Source organism: Vipera berus, assembly GCF_964194415.1.
Source record: "Vipera berus genome assembly, chromosome: 15".
In the NCBI taxonomy this organism is placed as follows: domain Eukaryota; kingdom Metazoa; phylum Chordata; class Lepidosauria; order Squamata; family Viperidae; genus Vipera; species Vipera berus.
The window spans coordinates 8,527,900-8,548,048 of NC_138218.1; the positions used below are offsets into that span (position 1 = coordinate 8,527,900).

The 20,149-nt window shown below is 45.0% G+C and overlaps 1 protein-coding gene across 4 annotated transcripts in view; it reads right to left on the reverse strand.

Annotated features, from left to right (window-relative positions):
• The window catches only part of KCNT1 (potassium sodium-activated channel subfamily T member 1), a gene marked incomplete at its 5' end in the record, with an annotated part of 58,742 nt that overhangs the window by 29,805 nt on the left and 8,788 nt on the right, over window positions 1-20,149 (reverse strand). For 2 of the 4 annotated variants that reach the window (XM_081339800.1, XM_081339799.1), the window contains one exon: window positions 618-697. In XM_081339800.1, coding sequence (XP_081195926.1) covers window positions 618-697 — 80 coding nt within the window. Of the gene's footprint in view, window positions 1-617; window positions 698-3,101; window positions 3,144-10,157; window positions 10,310-20,149 lie in introns of those variants that run through there. The other 2 variants (XM_081339798.1, XM_081339797.1) reach the window with 2 other exon arrangements.

The window sequence follows — 20,149 nt, forward strand, 5'->3', positions numbered from 1 at the left end:
CCTAACAGTTCCCAGAGCATATTGTAGATGTAGGTAGCGGAGTCTTCAACTCTGGCAAGATGTGATCTGTGGGCGTGAAACAATAAAGAACTGAGCTTGGAAGAATCACCATGTGTCATTCTTGGCTGACACAGGGTGATTGAGAAATGCTGGGAGTTGAAGACCACACACGGTGGCTGGCAAATGCTGGGAGTTTATCCACAGCATGATGGCTAAGGGATTCTGGGAGCTGAAGTCCACACATGTTGTGATGGAATGTAGTGAGGAGGTGGATCTCCAGGAGGGAGGGAGTGCATCCCAGAGGAGTAAAGAGGCAGCTCAGCTGAGAAATGTGCGTGAGAGCGAGGGTGAAGGCAGCCTCTCCCTAATAGTTCCCATAGTATATTGTAGATGCTTGAGACTTCAGTCTGGCAAGATTCTGTCTATAAGTTTCAAACAAGAAAGAACTCGGCTTGGAAGAATTACGTGCCATTCTTGGCTTTGGACCAGACACTAAGTCAGGATTGACACTAAGTCAGACCCACACAAACCACACATTAGGGTTTGGGGGAAGCAAATTAAACAGTCAATGATCACAACCGCGAATTGCTTTGAAATTTCCCAGCACAGCAACTTACTTGATCGTTGGTTTTTGATGAAGAATAGCTTTAGACGTTCTTTAAAGGTGTTCTCGTTCACGTAAAATTCCACTTCGACCCTGCCAGGATAGAAGGACGAATAGGAACAAGTCAGATGTCATTTCAGATCCCAATTGTGTCACTGGGAAAATTCATCGTGAATGTCGCTTCAAGCGAAGGAAGCAAGATTGAATCTGCTTCAGTAGAAAGGATGAGCTATTTCATCGACAGACTCCTTTAACCATTCTTTCAAAAACATTTCTGAATTCAAACACCGATTAGAAATGGTTGCACTTGGGGAAGGCAGCATGCAAAACGGAGTTAGGCTGAAAGATGTAGTCGCACAAGTGGTAATTTAATTAATCCACTTTCTGGGATTGAGCAAAGAATGAACCATACATGAACTCAGTCACAGCAACTAAGCCTCAAAAAACCCCAAACTCTAACCAAGTTTAAACAAACCAAGCTTAGCCCATGGTGTGAATAAGGATCTTAGGTTTGAAATTTTAAATGTGCAAAACAGAATGGAAGAAGCTGAGTTTAGAAAAAAAAAAAGAGAGAGAGAGACAAGAACTAAATTAAAAATGCAATGTTCTTGTTGTTTTTTTTCTCATGTCATCCATTTTTAATTGAGAATATTGCCTTTTTGGAGAAAATCTAACAAAGAGAATAGTTATATTTGCGCCCGAAGAAAGGAAGCTGCCATTTTTGGGTGAGGTTCCCCAGAAAACACAATTACTCTGGTCGATGAGAGTTAATCGACCGATCCTTGATAACGTCTGATGAATTATGGATAGTTTCATTGTTTGGAACCAAAGCAGAAATAACAAAAAAATTCTTCGGAGATAGGAATTCTCCCATGACACTCTCTTCTCCAAAACTCTTCCCCACAAAAAAAAAAGAAAAGAAAAAAGAAAAGAAAAGAAAAGAAAAGAAAAGAAAAGAAAAGACACAAGATCTTCCCAACAAATACTCGGGGATGTATTTTTTTTTCCTGCAAATTAAATGCAGCTCCATTTCCAGCTGTTGTTTTTTCAATTCTGCAATCGTTCTCAGCTAAGCAAAACATCAACCGCGATCAATATTTTAGGAGACAGTCCACATTAAAACAAAAAGAAGTCTTGTTTGGGGGAATCAAATGACTATAAAGTTGTGTACTTAGTTCAGTCTAAATGCTTGGGCATTGTTTCCCCTAGCAAACACATCCATACACAGGACCCAAAGGACCAGCAATGAGAATACATGAAACTGACATGGATTGAAATCAGAGGAAACCCATCACCCTGATGTCCTTTTCTCATGAAAAATTCTCCAGAGAGGGATTATAACTAACTGAACTAAACACTTCTCAGTAAAAGTGCAGTAGAGTTGAACAGCCAGTATATCTAAATAAAACTCATCTCCCTTTTTTTTACAAGCCTGTAATCCCTTAATTCAGGGTAGAGTCTCGGTAACTAGATGGAGCTGAGCGTTTACTAGCTGGATGCCCTTCCTGACGTCACGAGGAAGTTCACAGCAGATATTTTCTTTCTTTGCGAGAAAGAAACATCTGCCGCTAGCTGGCATCAAAGCCTCAATCTTCCGAATGGGAGGCAAGCGTCTTCACCGCTAGGCCACCATGCCACTCAGCCAATACTTCTAAATAAATAATGATAATTACAGGGTAGCCTTAGGAATGAACTACAAATGGAATTTTTAGGTTTCTCAGCAAAAGAATCCTATCTCTCTAGTTTAGTTTGGGAATCTAAGAAACATGAATTCTTTAAAGACTACTTCGTTGTGAGCCAAGAAGGTTAAGCTGAAGAGAAATGTGCAAACGGAGTAATTAAATTTTTAGATAGTTCAGAGCACCATAATGAGAAAACCGTGTCTTTCCACACCATATAATAAAGCACGTTGCATTTTGACTTAGCGTGATGTAAAACTAAGTGGTGATCTATGCTTTCTTTAACCAAACTGAGTTTTTAAACAATCCCGGCTTAATCTGAGATCGGAATCACAGGATTTGTAGGAGGTGACCAGGCTGAGTTCGAGGGAGGGATCAAACACGTTACCCATCTCAAATCCCTTCGTCCTGCCCATTTTGAATTCTTCTATTTTTATCTCCCGCTAATTTCCCTTGGCCGTTAGTAGCTCAGATCCTTGTAGAGAGCTTAAGCTTTCAATAAATCTTTATATTTGAGCTGTCTGGATCTCCTGGTCCTTGACAGCATTATATCTGCAAATCTGTTTTCATATAAGTTATTATTTCAGCTTCTCTCACAGGAACCACATCCAGAGGTATGCAGAATTCGCCACAAGCACAGTATCCATCTTCTCAGAGAACTACATTTCCCATAATACTCGTTTCCCGCCAAAAGGAAGCGGACTTTTCAGGCAACTTAGGTCTGTGGTAGGGCAAAAAGTACCAAGTCATTTCTTCCCTTTTCCCAAAGCATCAATGCTAAAGTGCACGGCGCATGCAGTTGTTTGAAGCTAACTTACTGTGAAAGCGAAGAATCCATGCTAAAATCTTCATTATGTGGCCTAAGGACAAGGGCATAAGGAAGATTAAGAAAAAATACATACCGACAAAAAAAACAAAAACGAAGAGGGATTTCTGGACATTTTCAGCATACAGGTAGCGTTCGACTTAACAGAGTTTGTTTAGCGACCATTTGGAGTTGCAAAGGCACTGAAAAATGTGACTTAGGACCGTTTTTCACACTTAACGACCATCGCAGCATCCCCGCGGTCGTGCGGTCAAAATTCGGACGCTTGGCAACTGACTCATATTTATGACAGTTGCAGTGTGTCCCGGGATCATTATAGTCGTAAGTCGAGGACCACCTGTATCTAGTTAAGGGTGAGTGTACCGAAGTCTATAATTCAAAAGCACTGCAAAATGCTCAATATTCCCCTTTAAGAGGCATACTATAACGAAACAGTCACGTATTATTAAAGGAGTAAAGAATTCGCTTCCCCTTCGGTTGAGCTGGCTAATATTTTGATGGGAGACACAGTTAGGAAATCCCTGCATTATAGGCCAGACTGGGACACCGAGAAAGTATCCTGGAACAAGATGAGGGCCTACAACTTTGCATTAAGAAACAACACAAATGTAACCGTGGACACCCCATAAGGAATTGAGTTTGACTTGAAATGCTATTTTAGGTTTTTTTTTATAGCCGGCCACCAAAAGAATCGGGTGTGAACTGATCATGAGGTTGCACAAGCCACAAGGGAATTATGCCAAATGAGAAAAGTTTAGTTCTTTCTCGTTTAATTCAACCTCCTGGCCGATTGGAAAGGGAAATCTGGAGTAGTGCAAAGCCGTTCCCTCAACTGATGCGTGCATATATAGTTTATTGGCTCTGCTCTATGAAAAATGGCAGCGTAGCTTTATACACTTTGAACTAGGAATCAAGCCTGTTTTGTGCAGCGAGACTTCCTTGCAAATGTTTTAAACGGTGGTAACTTACAGACGTTGTATGTTTATTTACCATGCAAGGAAGACACTCATTCGTGAGTTCCCGCTGCAAAACAAATTGCTTCCGCTTAGGAGCGTGTCCATTTGCGTGTATTTCTTTCGCAGCCACGCTAGTCTTCAAGCGGGTCATTTAAATTTTATATCTTGAGCCCATGGAGAGAGAGAGAGTGGGGGGGGGAGGAGAAAGGAAAGGAGGAGAGAAGGAAACTACAGAGAGACGAGTGGAATTAATGGTAGAAGATCAATAGAAGAAAGATTGCAGGAAACGTTAGATTTTCAAATGCTGGCTGTTTCCCAGTGTCTTTGGCGCTTGCTAATCATTAGCACTAAGAGAGGCAGTTTGGGGTAGGGATTAAGGCGCCAGGCTAGAAACCAGGAGGCAGTGAGTTCGAGTCCTGCCTGAGGCATGCAGCTAGCCGGGTGACCGTCGTCCAGTCCTCCTCACCCAGCCCTAGAAAGAGGAAAGCAAGGACAACCAGCTTTGTAAGAATCTAGTCAAGAAAGCTTCAGGGTGCAGGCCAAGCAACTGCTAGAAGTCCACATTTGAGTCAAACACAAACTAGGACAGGACCCAACTTGGAAGAGTGGTAGCCAAACTGAGAATTGTAAATGAAATCAAAGGCGACACCAACGAGACACACTTCTCTAAGGCTGCCCAGTAAAACGACATTTCTCTCAAACCATCAGTTCCAAAGCTTGACCCTAACCCTTCCTTTCCAACCAACTTTTCTGCATATACCCAAAAGGCAACCGGGCTTTGTTCTTCCTTGAAGAACTTTTGCTTCTCATCCAAGAAGCTGAAGAGCTGAAGAAGCTGAAGAAGTTTCTTGGGCGAGAAGCGAAACCTACTTCAAGGAAAAACAAAGCCCGGTTGCCTTTTTGGGAAAAGCACCTTTCGGACAACCTGAGAACCTCCGTAGACTTTTCTGCATATAACAACACCAAGGATATCGGAAGGGTCTGTACAAACCCCGATTTAAGCCTTTCTTTCTTTTGCTATCGCGCGTTGGTGCTTTCCCTCTCCTCCGTGGCTCCATTAGGGAGTTCTGATTTCTTCAGGCAAATCCAATAGACACAGGCCACCAAGCCAGATTCAATCCATTACTCCCGAGATGCTCAGATTGATAAAAAGGTTGTTCAGAAGCCATTTAAGAAGCACGCCTCGAGTTAGCTCACGGGAAGACGAAATGAAGAGAAAGACTTGGTGAGGACAAATGAGGACGTGACAAAGCCGCAGGGGTGCGACAAAAGACTCGGGCATGCAGCAAGCTTGCTTCTGAAGGACAAGGAATGGGAGAACGTGGGGGTGGAGTCAAAAGAGGAATCAGCCTAGAATCCCTACGTGGCCACAAGCAGACTAAACCCAACTCTCTTGAATTCTGTTGAGCCGTATCTAACTCCAAACAGGTGCTAACCATTAGTGGAGAAGATTCTTACGCCCAGGCATGTTAGCTGCCAGGATTTCACTCTTGACAAGTTAGCAATAAATCAGTTTAAATGGACTTTCAGGTGTGGACCTGGTCTTTCACACCAGGCTGCTTCCTCCCATTTTCAGAAGCAAGTTACGAAGGAGTATGCAATGGATGAACAGATTGCCAGATCATTTTCCTTTCATTTGTCTCAAGCGATGCAGGAAGGGGTTGAAGGAACCGTGAAAAACCAGAGCATCCGGCTACTTTGCTGCTCTTTCCAGAAAGAATTTCATACAGGGGGGGGGGGAAGAGAGAGAACTTTATCTGTTCAGCTAACATCACTTGAGGGTTAGAATATAGAATCGTAGGCTAGAAGGTACCTTGAAGGTCTTCTAGAGATCTAACACCCCACTCAGGACAGGAGACTTCATACTATCTTGGTCCAATGGTTGTCCAGTCTCTTCTTGAAAACCTCCAGTGTTGGAGCACCCACAACTTCTGGGCCGGTTAATTGTTCTCGCTGTCAGGAAATTTCTCCTTAGTGCTAAGTTGGCTCTCTCTGTTGCTTCTTGTCTTGCCCTCTGGAGCTTTGGAGAGTAAGTCTTCTTCTTACCTGAGACAGCCCCTCCCATCCACTTGGCGGAAATGCTGTGATCTAAGACCTCAGCCTTGGACATTTATTGGGTTTCCCCCTCAATTTGTACATCAGAAATCCAGAAAAGCTTGGTTGCTGCTTAAGTGGCTCAGGGCAGAGGGAGTTCAAACCACAAAGATTATTATTAAATCATAATTCAGTTTCCAACCACCTAGAGATCGTTCTCGGGAAGAAGGAGATAACGGGAAATTTTAAGCAGCCTTTGAAAAAACCAAGAGGGTTAATGCAAGGAACTCTCTGCAAGCTGAGCTCAGCAGAAGCGAACGCCTGGAGGGGTGAAAACGGGAACATTTCCAGCTTGAAATACATGGGTTGTTTTTTCCCCCTCCAATTCTTTTTTTCTGAACAGTCCAAGAGTCTTCACAGAACTGAAGCATGCCCCTTTCTCAAGCATCTTTCCCCACTTTTATTTAAACTACAACACAGACATAGCCTGGCAATAATTTTGTCTTGCTGGGGTCCCCGCAATGTTGCTTGCCCTGCAATTTATTGGGGAAGATATGATAGCAACCTTCCAATATTTGAGGGGCTGTCCCAGAGAAGGTGGGGCAGGGTCAAACTATTCTCCAAAGCACCTGAAGGCAGGACAAGAAGCAACGGATGGAAACTGATCCAAGGCAGATCCAACCTGGAAATAAGGAGAAATTTCCTGACAGTGAGGACAATTAACCAGTGGAACAACCTGCCTCCAGAAGTTGTGGGGGCTCTATCACTGGAGGTGTTTAAGAAGAGATTGGACAACAATTTGTTTGATCAGGGGGTTGGACCAGAAGACCTCCAAGTTCCCTTCCAACTCTGTTATTCTGTAACAGATTCCTTGGTTAGGATGCTTGCAAAGTTTCGTTAGATGCTGCAGAGCCTTGCACGACAATTAATTCATTGATTCAACAGTCCTGCAACGCTGGATGTGCCGAATTCTCCATCATCCACGTCGTGGTTGTCCCAGAGGTGCCTTTCCCCCCCCAAGAGTCAACTGGACTTTCTTGTTTTTCCTTTGAAGACATTTCGCTTCTCCTCCAGGAAGCTTCTTCAGCTCTGACTGACTTCCATCCTCCACCATATCCAGCCAGAACGGAAGAAGCTCTTTGAATAGTCCAAGGAGCTATCATGGACTAGGGGCGCGAAAGTATATCAGAAGCGTTTTAGGAGTGTACAGAAAAGTTTGGGAGCTGCTGCAAATGAGCAAAGCATTTCTTGGAAGACTTAACAACTCAGTATTGATTCTGCTTGAACCCTGCCAGTTCTAATCTCATCTTGGCAGCTTCAGCAGATGCATGATTCAGCAGCAAGCAGAGACTTGTGGCCATCCAGATGTTGCTGGATTGACATCCAACCACATCTGCACAGAGAACACTGGTTTCACACCCAGTGCCATAGACAATGAGGCCCTTGAGGGGAAAAAACAACACAAAACCAGTCTGGTTTAACAACTGTCCCAACTAGACCGCTCTCATCTTGGTTGATGTCAAAACGCTAAGCGCGGAACGTCTGCAAGAAAGCTGCCAAGCTCAGAAGGCAGCAAGAACTCCAGAGAGTTCAAATATTCTCTTCTGTGGGGTTGTTTTGGTTGCCAAGATGTCAACGTAGCCCTCAGCCTTGTATCAGTCGCCACCGTGGATGGCTTGAGAATTCAAGCAGCGGTAAGTGCAATCTTAACACGATGCTCATTATGCAATTAACTCCTTTCTGGGTCAGGAAGCTCTTGCTATCCACGGTGATGAACAGGAAGCAGGAAGCACACCAAAGCAGACATCCAAAGTAGAGCAGCGCGTCGTGGCATGGCACGAAGTTGCTACTGGGGGTGTGAAGGAGGGTGAGCATCGGAGCTACAGGAAGGACCTGGATCTGAGACCAATAGAAGATGGGTGTCAACTGAAGTCTGCCTCCTGTAACACACCATTCAGACGTGCTAAGAACAAAGTACAAGGGGCTGTCCTGGATTAGGGGGTGACCTGTTAGCAGTGCTCCAATATCTGAGGGGCTGCCACAAAGAAGAGGGGGGGGCGGGGTCAACTGATTTTCCGAAGCACCAGAAGGCAGGAGGAGAAACAATGGATGGAAACTAATCAAGGAGAGGACCAGCCTGGAATTAAGAAGAGGTTCCCTGAAAGTTACAACAATTAATCGGCGGAACGGCTTCCCTCCAGAAGTTGTGGGTGCTCCGACGCTGGAGGTTTTTAAGAAAAGATGGGACAACCATTTGTCTGGAACGGTGTAGGCTCTCCTGCTTGGACTAGAAGACCTCCAAGGTCCCTTCCAACTCTGTGATTCTGTTATCAAACGACGTTCCACCCACCCAGCTCAATTTTAGGCACATGCCTCCTAATGCAAAGCATCCATGTGGCTGGAGAGAGAGCACAAGGAAGCAACAACAACAACAACAACAACACAGAGAAAGTGTCTTTCATCTTATCCGCTCTCTGTTCCAGAAAGGAGGATCCGCAGAGAGGGCTATTGAAGTCTCTACTGATGCCAAAGATCACAAGATCACTAAAGGCCTCGGTGTTTCTTGCCCCCTCCTTTATTTTGCTAGCAGCACCACCTCCCCTCCCCCAACATACATGGAGGAAAGGAGCCCCTCCCTCTTGCTCCTCAGGGGTTCATCTCCCCCTCCCTTCAAAGAGAGAGAGAGAGAGAGAGAGAGAGAGAGAGAGAGAGAGAGAGAGAGAGAGAGAGAGAGAGAGAGAGAGAGAGAGAGAGAGAGAGAGAGAGAGAGAGAGAGAGAGAGAGAGAGAGAGAGAGAAGGATACACCAGAGGGGTAAGCAACGTTTCCCCTTTCACCCTGCTTCTTTTTACGTCAGAGCGCATGGTTATGATGGCCACAAAGACTCCCGCTGTATGGTGTTTGATGAAGATGTGTGTGCGGGGGGGGGGGATTATTGGTGGGGGTGGGGGCTGGAGGAGGGGAAGACTGAGCAGGCTGGAGAGACAGAAGGTCAGGAGGCGAAGCGGAATGGAAAAGAGCAGAGGAAGAAGAAGAAGGAAGGAAGGAAGGAAGGAAGGAAGGAAGGAAGGAAGGAAGGAAGGAAGGAAGGAAGGAAGGAAGGAAGGAAGGAAGGAAGGGGATAAGCAGGGATTCCATGGTTTCTCTGCAGCTCAAGAACCAGGCTGCCTTCCTTCTTTGAAAGGACAAACTCCCCCCCCCCGAAAAAAAACCCCACATGCCACTTCTTTCGAAGAAAAAGCTGGGCCTCCCTCCCACCCTCTCTCTTTTTTGTCCCTGCGTGTTGTGCGTGCGCGCCAGCTGCAGTGGGTCTGTCGCGCTTCCCTCTCATCCTTCACGCGCTGCCCAGGAAAACCTGGATCCCACCAATGGTTAGTATAAGGCCGGGGGACTTCTGCCTGGCTTAAACTCACACACACACACACACACACACACACACACAAACAGACCCCGCTCTGCCTGGCTTAAACTCAAACCCCCCCCCCTGCTGCTCCAGCTCGGCAAAGTTGCTGCATCAAAGCACCAGCGGAAAGATCAGGAGAGGAGAGAAAGAGCCCTGATTTATTCTTCCCTCCCCCCCACCCCTTCCCCGTTTTACGGCACAGCTTGATACTGTATATGCACAACAACTTGGGGGTGGGGGGGTGGGGGGGCTGAAGTCCTGCTCCTACGATGAGGGTGATTACGCTGACAAGCATGCCTCTGTTGGGTTGGTGGTCTGCATTTTTTTTGTTTTCTAATTTCCAAAAGCCAGATGGCAGGGGGTGGTGGTGGATGGGTGAGATTGGCACCCTAAATTTGCAGCTCCCAAAGGGAGGGGGGAGGCGGGAAGAAAAAGAAAGAAAGAAAAAGAAGGAAAGAAAGAAAGAAAGCAGTTCAGGGGGGGTATCAAAAGGGACCTCCTATTTCCCCAACCTTTTCGCTTGTGTTCAGCCCCCCCCCCCCCCTTTCTTTCTGGTCTTCCTGATTTGGTCCTGCTTAATGCTGCTCGATTCGCTTGGATGGGGATTTGGGGGGGGAAACCTTTGCATGCCGAGAGGCTGCTTCCAGCCGCGGTACCTGTGTCCCATCTCGCTCCCCACGGATCCCAGCCGCCGGACAGGCAACAGGGGGCTGATGCCCGGCACATCTTCCGTGGTTGCCAAGGGAGGGATGGTTTTCTGATGCGTATTGCTGTCGGAGGGAGACTTCTTCAGCTTTGATCTGGCCATCTTCTTGTGGTGGTGAGCTTTCCTGGAGAAGCAGGAAGGTCCTCTGTGTACCTCTCTCTCCTCCCTTGGGTCGGCTTTCACTCATCACAATCCTGGGCGGTTGGGTTCAGCAATGGAGGCATGGACCATCTTCTCTCTTCCCGGCTCTCCAAAACACACACACACACACACACACATACACATACACACACACTCTCTCACACACACATACCTCCAGACATCTACACACACCCCCAACACAGCTGCGCAGTGGAACAACCCTCCTCTTGTAGAGTTGTCATGCTAGTGGAGAAGACAAGGCTGCATCGCTGTCCATGCAGCTGAGCGGCAGAGGCAACAAAGCTTCTGGAGGATCAGCGGATTCATGCACATGATGAGGGACAGGAATGGGCGACGTTCCTGGGCTTGCTTGCTTGCTTCCTTCCTTTTTCCTTCCTTCCTTCCTTCCTTCCTTCCTTCCTTCCTTCCTTCCTTCCTTCCTTCCTTCCTTCCTTCCTTCCTTTTACTTCCTTCCTTGCTTCTCTTCCATTTCCTTCCTTTCTCCCATTTTTATTCCTTCTCTTCCATTTCCTTCCTTCCTTCCTTCCTTCCTTCCTTCCTTTCTTTCTTTCTTTCTTTCTTTCTTTCTTTCTTTCTTTCTTTCTTTCTTTCTTTCCTTTCTTTCCTGCAAAGTCTTATTGGAATGAGCTTCACCCATTGCCGGCTTCCAGTGGCTGGCAGATGGTCCTTTAACCCGCGCGTGCCAACAGCTCACAAACCAAACCACTTGCCTCACCCTCTCGATGAAATATTTAGCAGAGCCCTGTGGCTTATGAATTCTTTAAAATGATTCTAGAAGGCTGAGTTAAGAGGGCTTTCTTATAAAGTGTTCCTCTTCTTGATGGCATTTTTTTTTTGCCCTCAGGTTAGAAACAGTTTTGTCCGTTGGTCTGTATTTGTTGGAGAGAGCAACTGTCCCCAGTTGGAAGGAGGACTCAAGCAGGGAAGTAGCCTGGATTTGTTAAGTGAACACAAGAGGGGTAGATCTGACCCACCCCACCTCCCAAGTGCTTTTGAGCCTTGTCTAGTCTTTCCCAGGTGAGACTGTTTGGGAAGAAGAAATAGAAATAGAAATAGAAATAGAAATAGAAATAGAAATAGGAATGGAATGGAATGGAATGGAATGGAATGGAATAGAATAGAATAGAATAGAATAGAATAGCAGAGATGGAAGGGACGTTGGAGGTCTTCTAGTCCAGCCTTCTGCCCAAGCAGGAGACCCTATACCATTCCCTTTTGTCTACGGGTGTGAAACAATCAAGAACTCAGCTAGGAAGGATCATGTGTCATTCTTGGTTTGGGACCTGACAGCTATAGAGTAAGAAAAAGATTAAGTGCCTACCAAAATACCACTCGAAGCTGATTCTAATTGAGCTTAGCATGTTTTGTTTCGGATCATTAGCCTAGCTGGGAGACACACGCTGCATGAACACAGCTATACGCTACAGGGTTGCAGTTGAAACATTAAGCCATGAACCAAAAAGTGCCCAGAGCATCATGACTCAACGCTGGACCAAAATTCAAGGAAGTAAAAGAAAGAAATGGTGTTCAGCACCACGGACAGCAGTCGCGTATCTGTAAAGGTTTTTGGGGTTTTTTTTTACATTTAATTGAGAGGAAGGCATCCATCTTGATATGGAAGGAAGTAAAATTTGTCACCCTTGCTATCGGGGTCTGGTGCAGTTAGCATTCACAATTCTGGGAGCAGGGGGCGAGGAGCGGGAAGCTGTTCCACTGATTAATCGTTGTCACCATCAGGAAATTCCTCTTTATTTCCAGATTGGATATTCTTCTGGTGAACGTCCACCCACTGCTTCTGGTGTTGCCCTCAGGTCCTCTGGAGAATAACTTGAGGCCCTCTTTCTTGCGATAGTCCTTCAAGAATTGGAAAATACTTCTGTCAATAGGTATATCAATCAGTTAACCCCAAGAGAAGGGGTGGGGGAATAGGGTTAGCATCAATCTCACACTGCACAGTGTTCAACTAACTGCATCAGACCCTGATAGCAAGGCTGACCAATTTTATTTCCTTCCAAATAAAGATGGATTCCCACAGAGGCCTGTCAAAGTGAAACCACATGAGATAAGTACGCAGATAAGACAGGGGGAGGAGGGAAAAATACACAGAAGCCAACAATTTATCAAAAAAAAGAGAAATGAGACCTTATGAAGTTCCCCTTAACATTTTTTAGCAACCCAAGCTTTCTTAAGTCACCCCACAAAATATTTGTATTCCCCCTTCTAGATTAGAGTCAACCAACCCAGGAGTTCAACCCAATTCAGATGGCTCAGAGGGTGTCTGGAATCAGCAAAGGATGGCATGCCAGATTAAAAATGGATGAACCTCAACTGTCCTTTCTGAGTCAACAACTGTTCAGATGCTGAAATGTGTTCAAGAACAGATGCATTCCCTTTCTTCCGGGAACTTTCTGGAATTCCACAGCTGGGTTGCACCCAACCCAACTGAAGTAGGCTGAAAGAGGTTGGGCAAGGGTGATTCAGCTTGTGGTAAGAAAGCATATGGTGTGTGTGAGCCAGCCCTGCCTGAAGAACAAGAGTCTGGTCTGATGTTTGATTATAGCATAGGTGATCATAGTGAATTATTCTAAACCAAATGACGAACAGCTAAGGGAACTAGGTATGTCCGGTCTAACAAAGAAAAGGATTAGGGTGACATGACAGCCTTCTTCCAGAGAATAGAACAGAATAGAATAGAATAGAATAGAATAGAATAGAATAGAATAGAATAGAATAGAATAGAATAGAATAGAATAGAATAGAATAGAATAGAATAGAATAGAACAGAATAGAACAGAATAGAATAGAACAGAACAGAATAGAATAGAACAGAATAGAATAGAAAAAACATGGAATGGAGTGGAATAGAATAGAATAGAATAGAATAGAATAGAATAGAATAGAATAGAATAGAATAGAATAGAATAGAATAGAATAGAATAGAATAGAATAGAATAGAATAGAATAGAATAAGGAATAGAATGGAATGGAATGGAATGGAATGGAATGGAATGGAATGGAATAGAATAGAATAGAATAGAATAGAACAGAATAGAATAGAAAATATGGAAAGAATAGAATAGAATAGAATCCACCAAATGTTTGCCTGTCTGTTCAATCTTCTTGCCAAGCTGCAGAATGTGTAGCTCCTTCAAGCTGTGAGATGGAGCAAAGCACAGCCATTCCTCTTGCTACCATTGGGGAATTAAAAACCCAGGCAGAAGCTGTATCCAGTGGAAAGTTATTAACGCTGCATGTATGTGTAGGTCAGGAAAAATGAAGCAGGGAGAAGATAAAAAGCTACCCTGGGATTATAGGGTGGGCCATGCTGAGGGGAAAAAAAGACTAATTATTATCCAATTTAATTTAATTTAATTTAATTTATTATCATTTCTATACCGCCCTTCTCCCGAAGGACTCAGGGCGGTGTACAGGGCAAGAATAAAACACAGAAATTTACAAAAATTAAAAAATAATTAAATGCATGCCCGATTAAAATACAATTGATACATAATAAAAACCCCAATAAAAATGATAAAAACCCCACCAATCCCCCCTCAGGCCAGGCCGGCTTGCTCGAACAAGTATGTTTTCAGATCGCGGCGAAAGGAGCGCAGATCGGGCGCCGTCCGGAGCTCAACCGGTAACTGGTTCCATAGCTCCGGGGCGCCCACAGAGAAGGATCTCCCCCTGGGGGCCACCAGACGGCATTCTCTGACCGGTGGCACCCTGAGGAGGCCCTCTCTGTGGGAACGCACAGGGCGCAGGGAGCTTGATGCCGGCAGCAGATGTTCCCTCCGAGTGCTGTGGCTAACGATTTTTCCCAAAAATCCGAGGCAAAGAAACAAACAAAACAACTTCAGCACAGCAATCAGTCTAATGAACGTTTCTCACCAGTCTATCTGCCTTTGGCTTCCTGTCAAGATTCCAGGATCGCAAGCCAGAGGCTGAACTGGGCAGAAAAAGAAATCTGGAAGAGAGGTCAGAGAAGGCAAATGAGGTCACGGATAACCAAGGAGAGAAGCGACCTAGAACTAAGGAGAAACTTCCTGACAGTTAGAACAACTAACCAGTGGAACAACCTGCCTCCAGAAGTTGTGAGTGCTCCAACACTGGAGGTTTTTAAGAAGAGACTGGACAGCCATTTGTCTGAAATGGTATAGGGTTTCCTGCCTAAGCAGGGGGTTGGACTAGATGACCTCCAAGGTCCCTTCCAACTTCTTCTTCTTCTTCTTCTTCTTCTTCTTCTTCTTCTTCTTCTTCTTCTTATTATTATTATTATTATTATTATTATTATTATTAAGAAGGGAAGAGAAAGAGGAAAAGAAAGGAGAGGAGGAGGAGAAAAAAAAATCAGGAGTGACGCACCGACAACATGCTATATGCAAAAGTGGGAGGGAGGGAGGAAGGAAAGAAGGAAGGAAGGAAGGAACTTGCTTCTTGATGGCCTAGAAGGGGGAAATCATTGACTCGCCAAATATTGATGAGGGCAACTCCTTCAGCATTGGACCCTACTGCCTATGGGTGCTGAGAATTATAGTTCGCCAACATCTGGAAGGCCACAGGCTTTGGCCACCTGTACTAAATGCCTCCTTATCACAACAGTTCCTTCCTCTTTTCCACCCTTCCTCAAGCTGAGCCCCCTTCTATGTGCACCAAGCCCAAATGCTGATTGCCTCCTGCCGACACAGCCATACAGTTCAAGGACCCAACATTGGCACACAACAGATGTAAATGGGACCTTGGAGAGAAGGGTAGACTAAGAGAAGCTGCTACAGTAGATCTCTTGATAATCTGCAGGAGATCAGTACGTGGGGTCCAGTCTCCTCTACCCAATGTGTTTAGATCACATTTCCCATCTTCCCCAGACAGCAATGGCAACGGGCGAGAAGGAGGATCTTGGACAGTCGATCCAAAATTGGGTCAAATTTAAACTCTTGATTTAAAACTCCTTTGATTCCAAGTTTGAGGACTTTCCTCCTTGACAAATATTATCAGCAGAGGGGGGAAAAATGGATTCTTTTTTTTTTTTACAGTTTTGTGCACTGGTGAGATAATAACACAGGGATTCCCTGGGCAAAACTGCTTGCTTCTCTGTCCTGCTGGGAAATTGCAGGAATTAATTAAAGCCTTTGAACTCCGTTTAATTGAACTGTTGCAACGTTGCAAGATCCTCGCTGCTGCTGCCGCCGCCGCCACTTTCAAACTAAACCATTTCTACAAGCTCAGAGAGGAGATTGATCCACAGCGGGCTGAAAATCTACAATATGCTCCGATGGCTGCCGGCAGCCCCGGAGCCAAGGTGTTTGTGTGTGTGTGTGTGTGTGTGTGTGTGTGTGTGTGTGTGTTTTAGGATTAAGAGAAATCAGGATAAAGGTAAAGGTTCCCCCGCACATGCATGCTAGTCGTTTCCGACTCTAGGAACCGGTGCTCATCTCCGTTTCAAAGCCGAAGAGCCAGCGCTTGTCCGAGGACGTCTCCGTGGTCATGTGGCCGGCATGACTAGATGCCAAAGGCGCACGGAACGCTGTTACCTTCCCACCAGAGTGGTCCCTATTTTTCTACTTGCATTTTTATGTGCTTTCGAACTGCTAGGTTGGCAGAAGCTGGGACGAGTAACAGGCACTCACTCTGTTACGCGGCACTCGGGATTCGACCCGCCAAACTGCCGACCTTCTAATCGACAAGCTCAGCGTCCTAACCCACTGAGCCACCGCGTCCCTTGAAATCAGGATAGGGACCTGCAACTCGGACATTGCAAGGGTGTCCCCTAGTGGTTTCCTTTCCAACTTTCTCCTTCTAGGCGAGGAAAGAGAAACTGCTTTTTTGTTTTCCTCTGCAATCTTCCCAAGAAGGTTTTTTTTTGGGGGGGTTCCCCCCCAAAAGAGAAGAAGTTCTAAGGGCAACTCAACCAACCCCCACCCCCCAAAAATAAAATCTTTTATTGCTTGGGGAGAACAGAGTTTTTGCTCAGTGTAAAAAAAAACAAAATCGTAGAAATGAGCGCGAGTTAGAATCTTGTTTGGTACACCTCACTGCAATCAAACGTGAGACAATTTCCCCCCATCAGAAAAGCCAACGCAGTCCCTAGGCTGCGTTAAACAGAGGGAAGATCACGTGAAGTGCTGATGCCACTTTACGATGCCTTGGTAAGGCCACACTTGGAATACTGCACCCAGTTTTGGTCACCAGAATTGTAAAAAAAAAAAAAAAAGATGTTGAGACTCTGGAAAGAGTGCAGGGAAGAGCAACAAAGATGATTAGGAGACTGGAGGCTTAAACGCATGAAGAACGGTGGCTGGAATTGGGTAGGTCTACTTTAAAGAAAAGAAGGACCAGGGGTGACATGATAGCAGTCTTTCAATATTTGAGGGGCTGCCACAAAGAAGAGGGGGGGTGTCAATGCGTTCTCCAAAGCACCTCAAGGCAGGCCAAGAAGCAACGGGTGGAAACTAATCAAGGAGAGAAGCAATCTAGAATTAAGGAGGAATTTCCTGACGGCGAGAACAAATTAATCGGTGGAACAGCTTGCCACCAGAAGTTATGGGTGCTCCATCACTGGAGGGTTCTAAAAAGAGACTGGATGTCCACTTGTCCAAAATGGAATAGGGTCTTCTGCTTGAGCAGGGGGTTGGACTAGAAGACCTCCAAGGTCCCTTCCGAATCTGGTATTCTGTATTTTCCCCCACCCACTGTTTTGCAGAGGTGCACTTCAGCAAATCTGTGCAGGAGGCCCCCTTCGTTGCGTTCTGCTTTCTCCAAAAGAAGTTTCCACATTTTATATACGTATTTTCTTCCAGTTCGACCCATTCCGATCCCTTGCAATTAAATTCACTCTGCAAAAGAGTTCTTCCCCCCCCCCATATTACTAACAGAAGTCATTATCCAGGCGAGGCAAAAAGAATCAGTTCTCACTTCAGCCAAGTCAAGCACCATTGATCATGCATTTTTAATATAATCTCTTCCACATGTCCACTTCGTAAATCACAGAGTAAAAGGCAAGGTGGGAGAAATTCAGCGCAAACCAATATTGTCACTGAAATATCACCCAATTATAGCAGCTTTGCACTCTCTGTATTAACACCACACTATGATTTTAGCAACCTGATGTTCATTTTATTCTGTGTTATTGGACGGGCATTATAACTGCATCCAGACCCATCGTTCTGTTCCCTTTCAGGGTAAGTAATGTAGTGCCAACTTTTGAAGGGAAATAACAAATCAGGAACTAAGAAACTGATTAACGAAGAGCAAGCTAAGAAACTTAGTGAACTAGGAAACTATAATAATAATAATAATAATATAATATAATAATAATAATAATAATAATAATAATAATAATAATAATAATGAAGAAGAAGAAGAAGAAGAAGAAGAAGAAGAAGAAGAAGAAGAAGAAGAAGAAGAAGAAGAAGAAGAAGAAGAAGAAGAAGAAGTAGTAGTTGGAAGGGACCTTGGAGGTCATCTAGTCCAACCCCCTGCTAAGGCAGGAAACCCTATACCATTTCAGACCAATGGCTGTCCAGTCTCTTCTTAAGAACAAAAAGGAAACGTAGCTAAAACCAATTCAGACTTGCACAATTCTCGATGCTCGGAAACCCATCTGTCTGTGTTCTAATTCATACTTGGTTTACATTTCTCATCTCTATTTTTGCAAATTGCTATCGTCCAATCACAACGTTCTCCATTTCCCCTTCGTCACTGCCCATTTATTTTTCCTTGAAATAGATCTTCGGCAATTTGATCCCTGTTTATTTATTTATTTTTTCTTTACAATCAAATCATCGCAATGTCCTGTCGTATTGTGCATGGAAAGTTAATCTATCATCTAATACTTGAGGGAGGAGGAGGAGGAGGAGGAGGAGGAGGAAGAGGAGGAGGGAAGGGGAGGGGAGGGGAGGGGGGAGGAGGGAGAATAAAAGGAGGAAGAGGAGGGGAGTGGGGTTTGTGACGTGGAGGAGGAAAAGGAGGACTGTGGGGTCCTTGTTGCTCTCTGAGTATGATTCTTTTCATTACCCAACTAGGGAACATCATCAGGGCAGGGATGAGGAGGAGGAGAGGGAGGGGGGAGGGGGAGGAGGAGCAGGAGGAGGAGGAGGAGAAGAAGAAAGAGGAGAAGAGGAGGAGGAGGAGGAGGAGGAGGAGGAGAAGGAACAGCTTTGCTTTTTGTTGTATTGTCAACTGTAAAACGAGACTCTTTCATTCTGCTCTAAGTTACCAAAGAGAATCAAGCAGTCGGTTCATGATACAACCAGAAGGACTGAGTATATATATATATATATATATATATATATATATATATATATATATATATATGAACTCCCCTTGAGATTCCTGCTGCCTTAAATCAAGTACCTTTTCCCAGACTTTTCGCTAAACGCCCCTTTTGCACTGATCTTCATGATAAATGGAGCCTGTGGCTTCACAAAGAGCCACAACAGCTCCAGCCGGAGAAAATTAAGTGCCATTTAATGAGCAATTGTGTCTGCCATTCATAGGCGATTAAATTCCTTGCATTCTCAGAGTCTCTTTTCTCTCTCTTCCCCTCTGACCCAGACAGAAGGCCCGGTCTTTTGCCGTGGGTGGGCATCGTGTGGCCTCCCACGCAAATACGAAGGAGCAAAAGGTGCCAGCAGCTGGACCGTTCATTGTTTCCGAGCAGTTTGTTTTAAAAAGACAGGGAAGCTAGAGGTGATCCTTGATTTACAACCGTTCATTTAGCCAACGTTCGGAGTTACCACAGCATTGGAAAAAAAGGGGCTTATGACTGGTCCGCATTTACAACCCTCGCCGCATCCCCCTGGTCATGTGATCAAAATTCAGGTGCTTCACAACTAGCGTGTATTTATGACAATTGCAGCATCCTTCCTTCCTTCCTTCCTTCCTTCCTTCCTTCCTTCCTTCCTTCCTTCCTTCCTTCCTTCCTTCCCTCCCTTCCTCCCTCCTTCCTTTCCTCCCAAGCAATAGCACTTATATTTATATACCTCTTCACAGTGTTTTACAGCCCTCTAAGCAGTTTACAGAGTCAGCATCTTGCCTTCCAACAATCTGGGTCCTCATTTTACTGACCTCGGGAGGACGGAAGGCTGAGTCATCTTGAACCGGTCAGGATCGAACTGCTGGCAGTGGGCAGAGTCAGCCTGCAATACGGCATTCTAACCACTGCGCCAACTCCAAGAGAACTATAATTCATATTTCCTAACCGCGCTTCTCTCTCAGGCACCCAACAGGCAAGCAACATTTGGGAAGAGAAAGGCAATTAAAGCTCAATTAGAGAAATATTTTAAAAAAGGAAGAAAAGAAGAAGAAGAAAAAAACCCACCTACACGGAACACACAGGCATACACGAAACACATCCTGGCTCAAAATGTTTCTGCTCCCGAATTTGTTTCTTTGTCTGCACCATTATTGCACAGTTCTCAACGCTGGAGCCCAATTCGCTACGTGGGGGGAGACATGGAGAAAAAGATGAGTGTTGTCATCAGCGGGAAGAAGATTAGCAAGTGACTCCTTTCTTTTGACAAAGGAAGCGAGGAATTCCTCAGCTAATTTCAGAGAAGCTAACAGAGCATTGTATTTACCTGTAGCCGCAACAACTGCTTATTAAGCTTGTCTTAAGAGACATTATAAAGCCGTGATGGGCAAACTGGCAGCAATCCTTTTGCGATGTCCTTTCCAATTTCCTGGGCACATGTTTCCTCGCCATGCTCCAGGTCAGCGGCCCTAAGGCTCCGCGCATCACTTAAATTTGCAAGCCAAAAATCAAAAGAAAAACACCGGAGT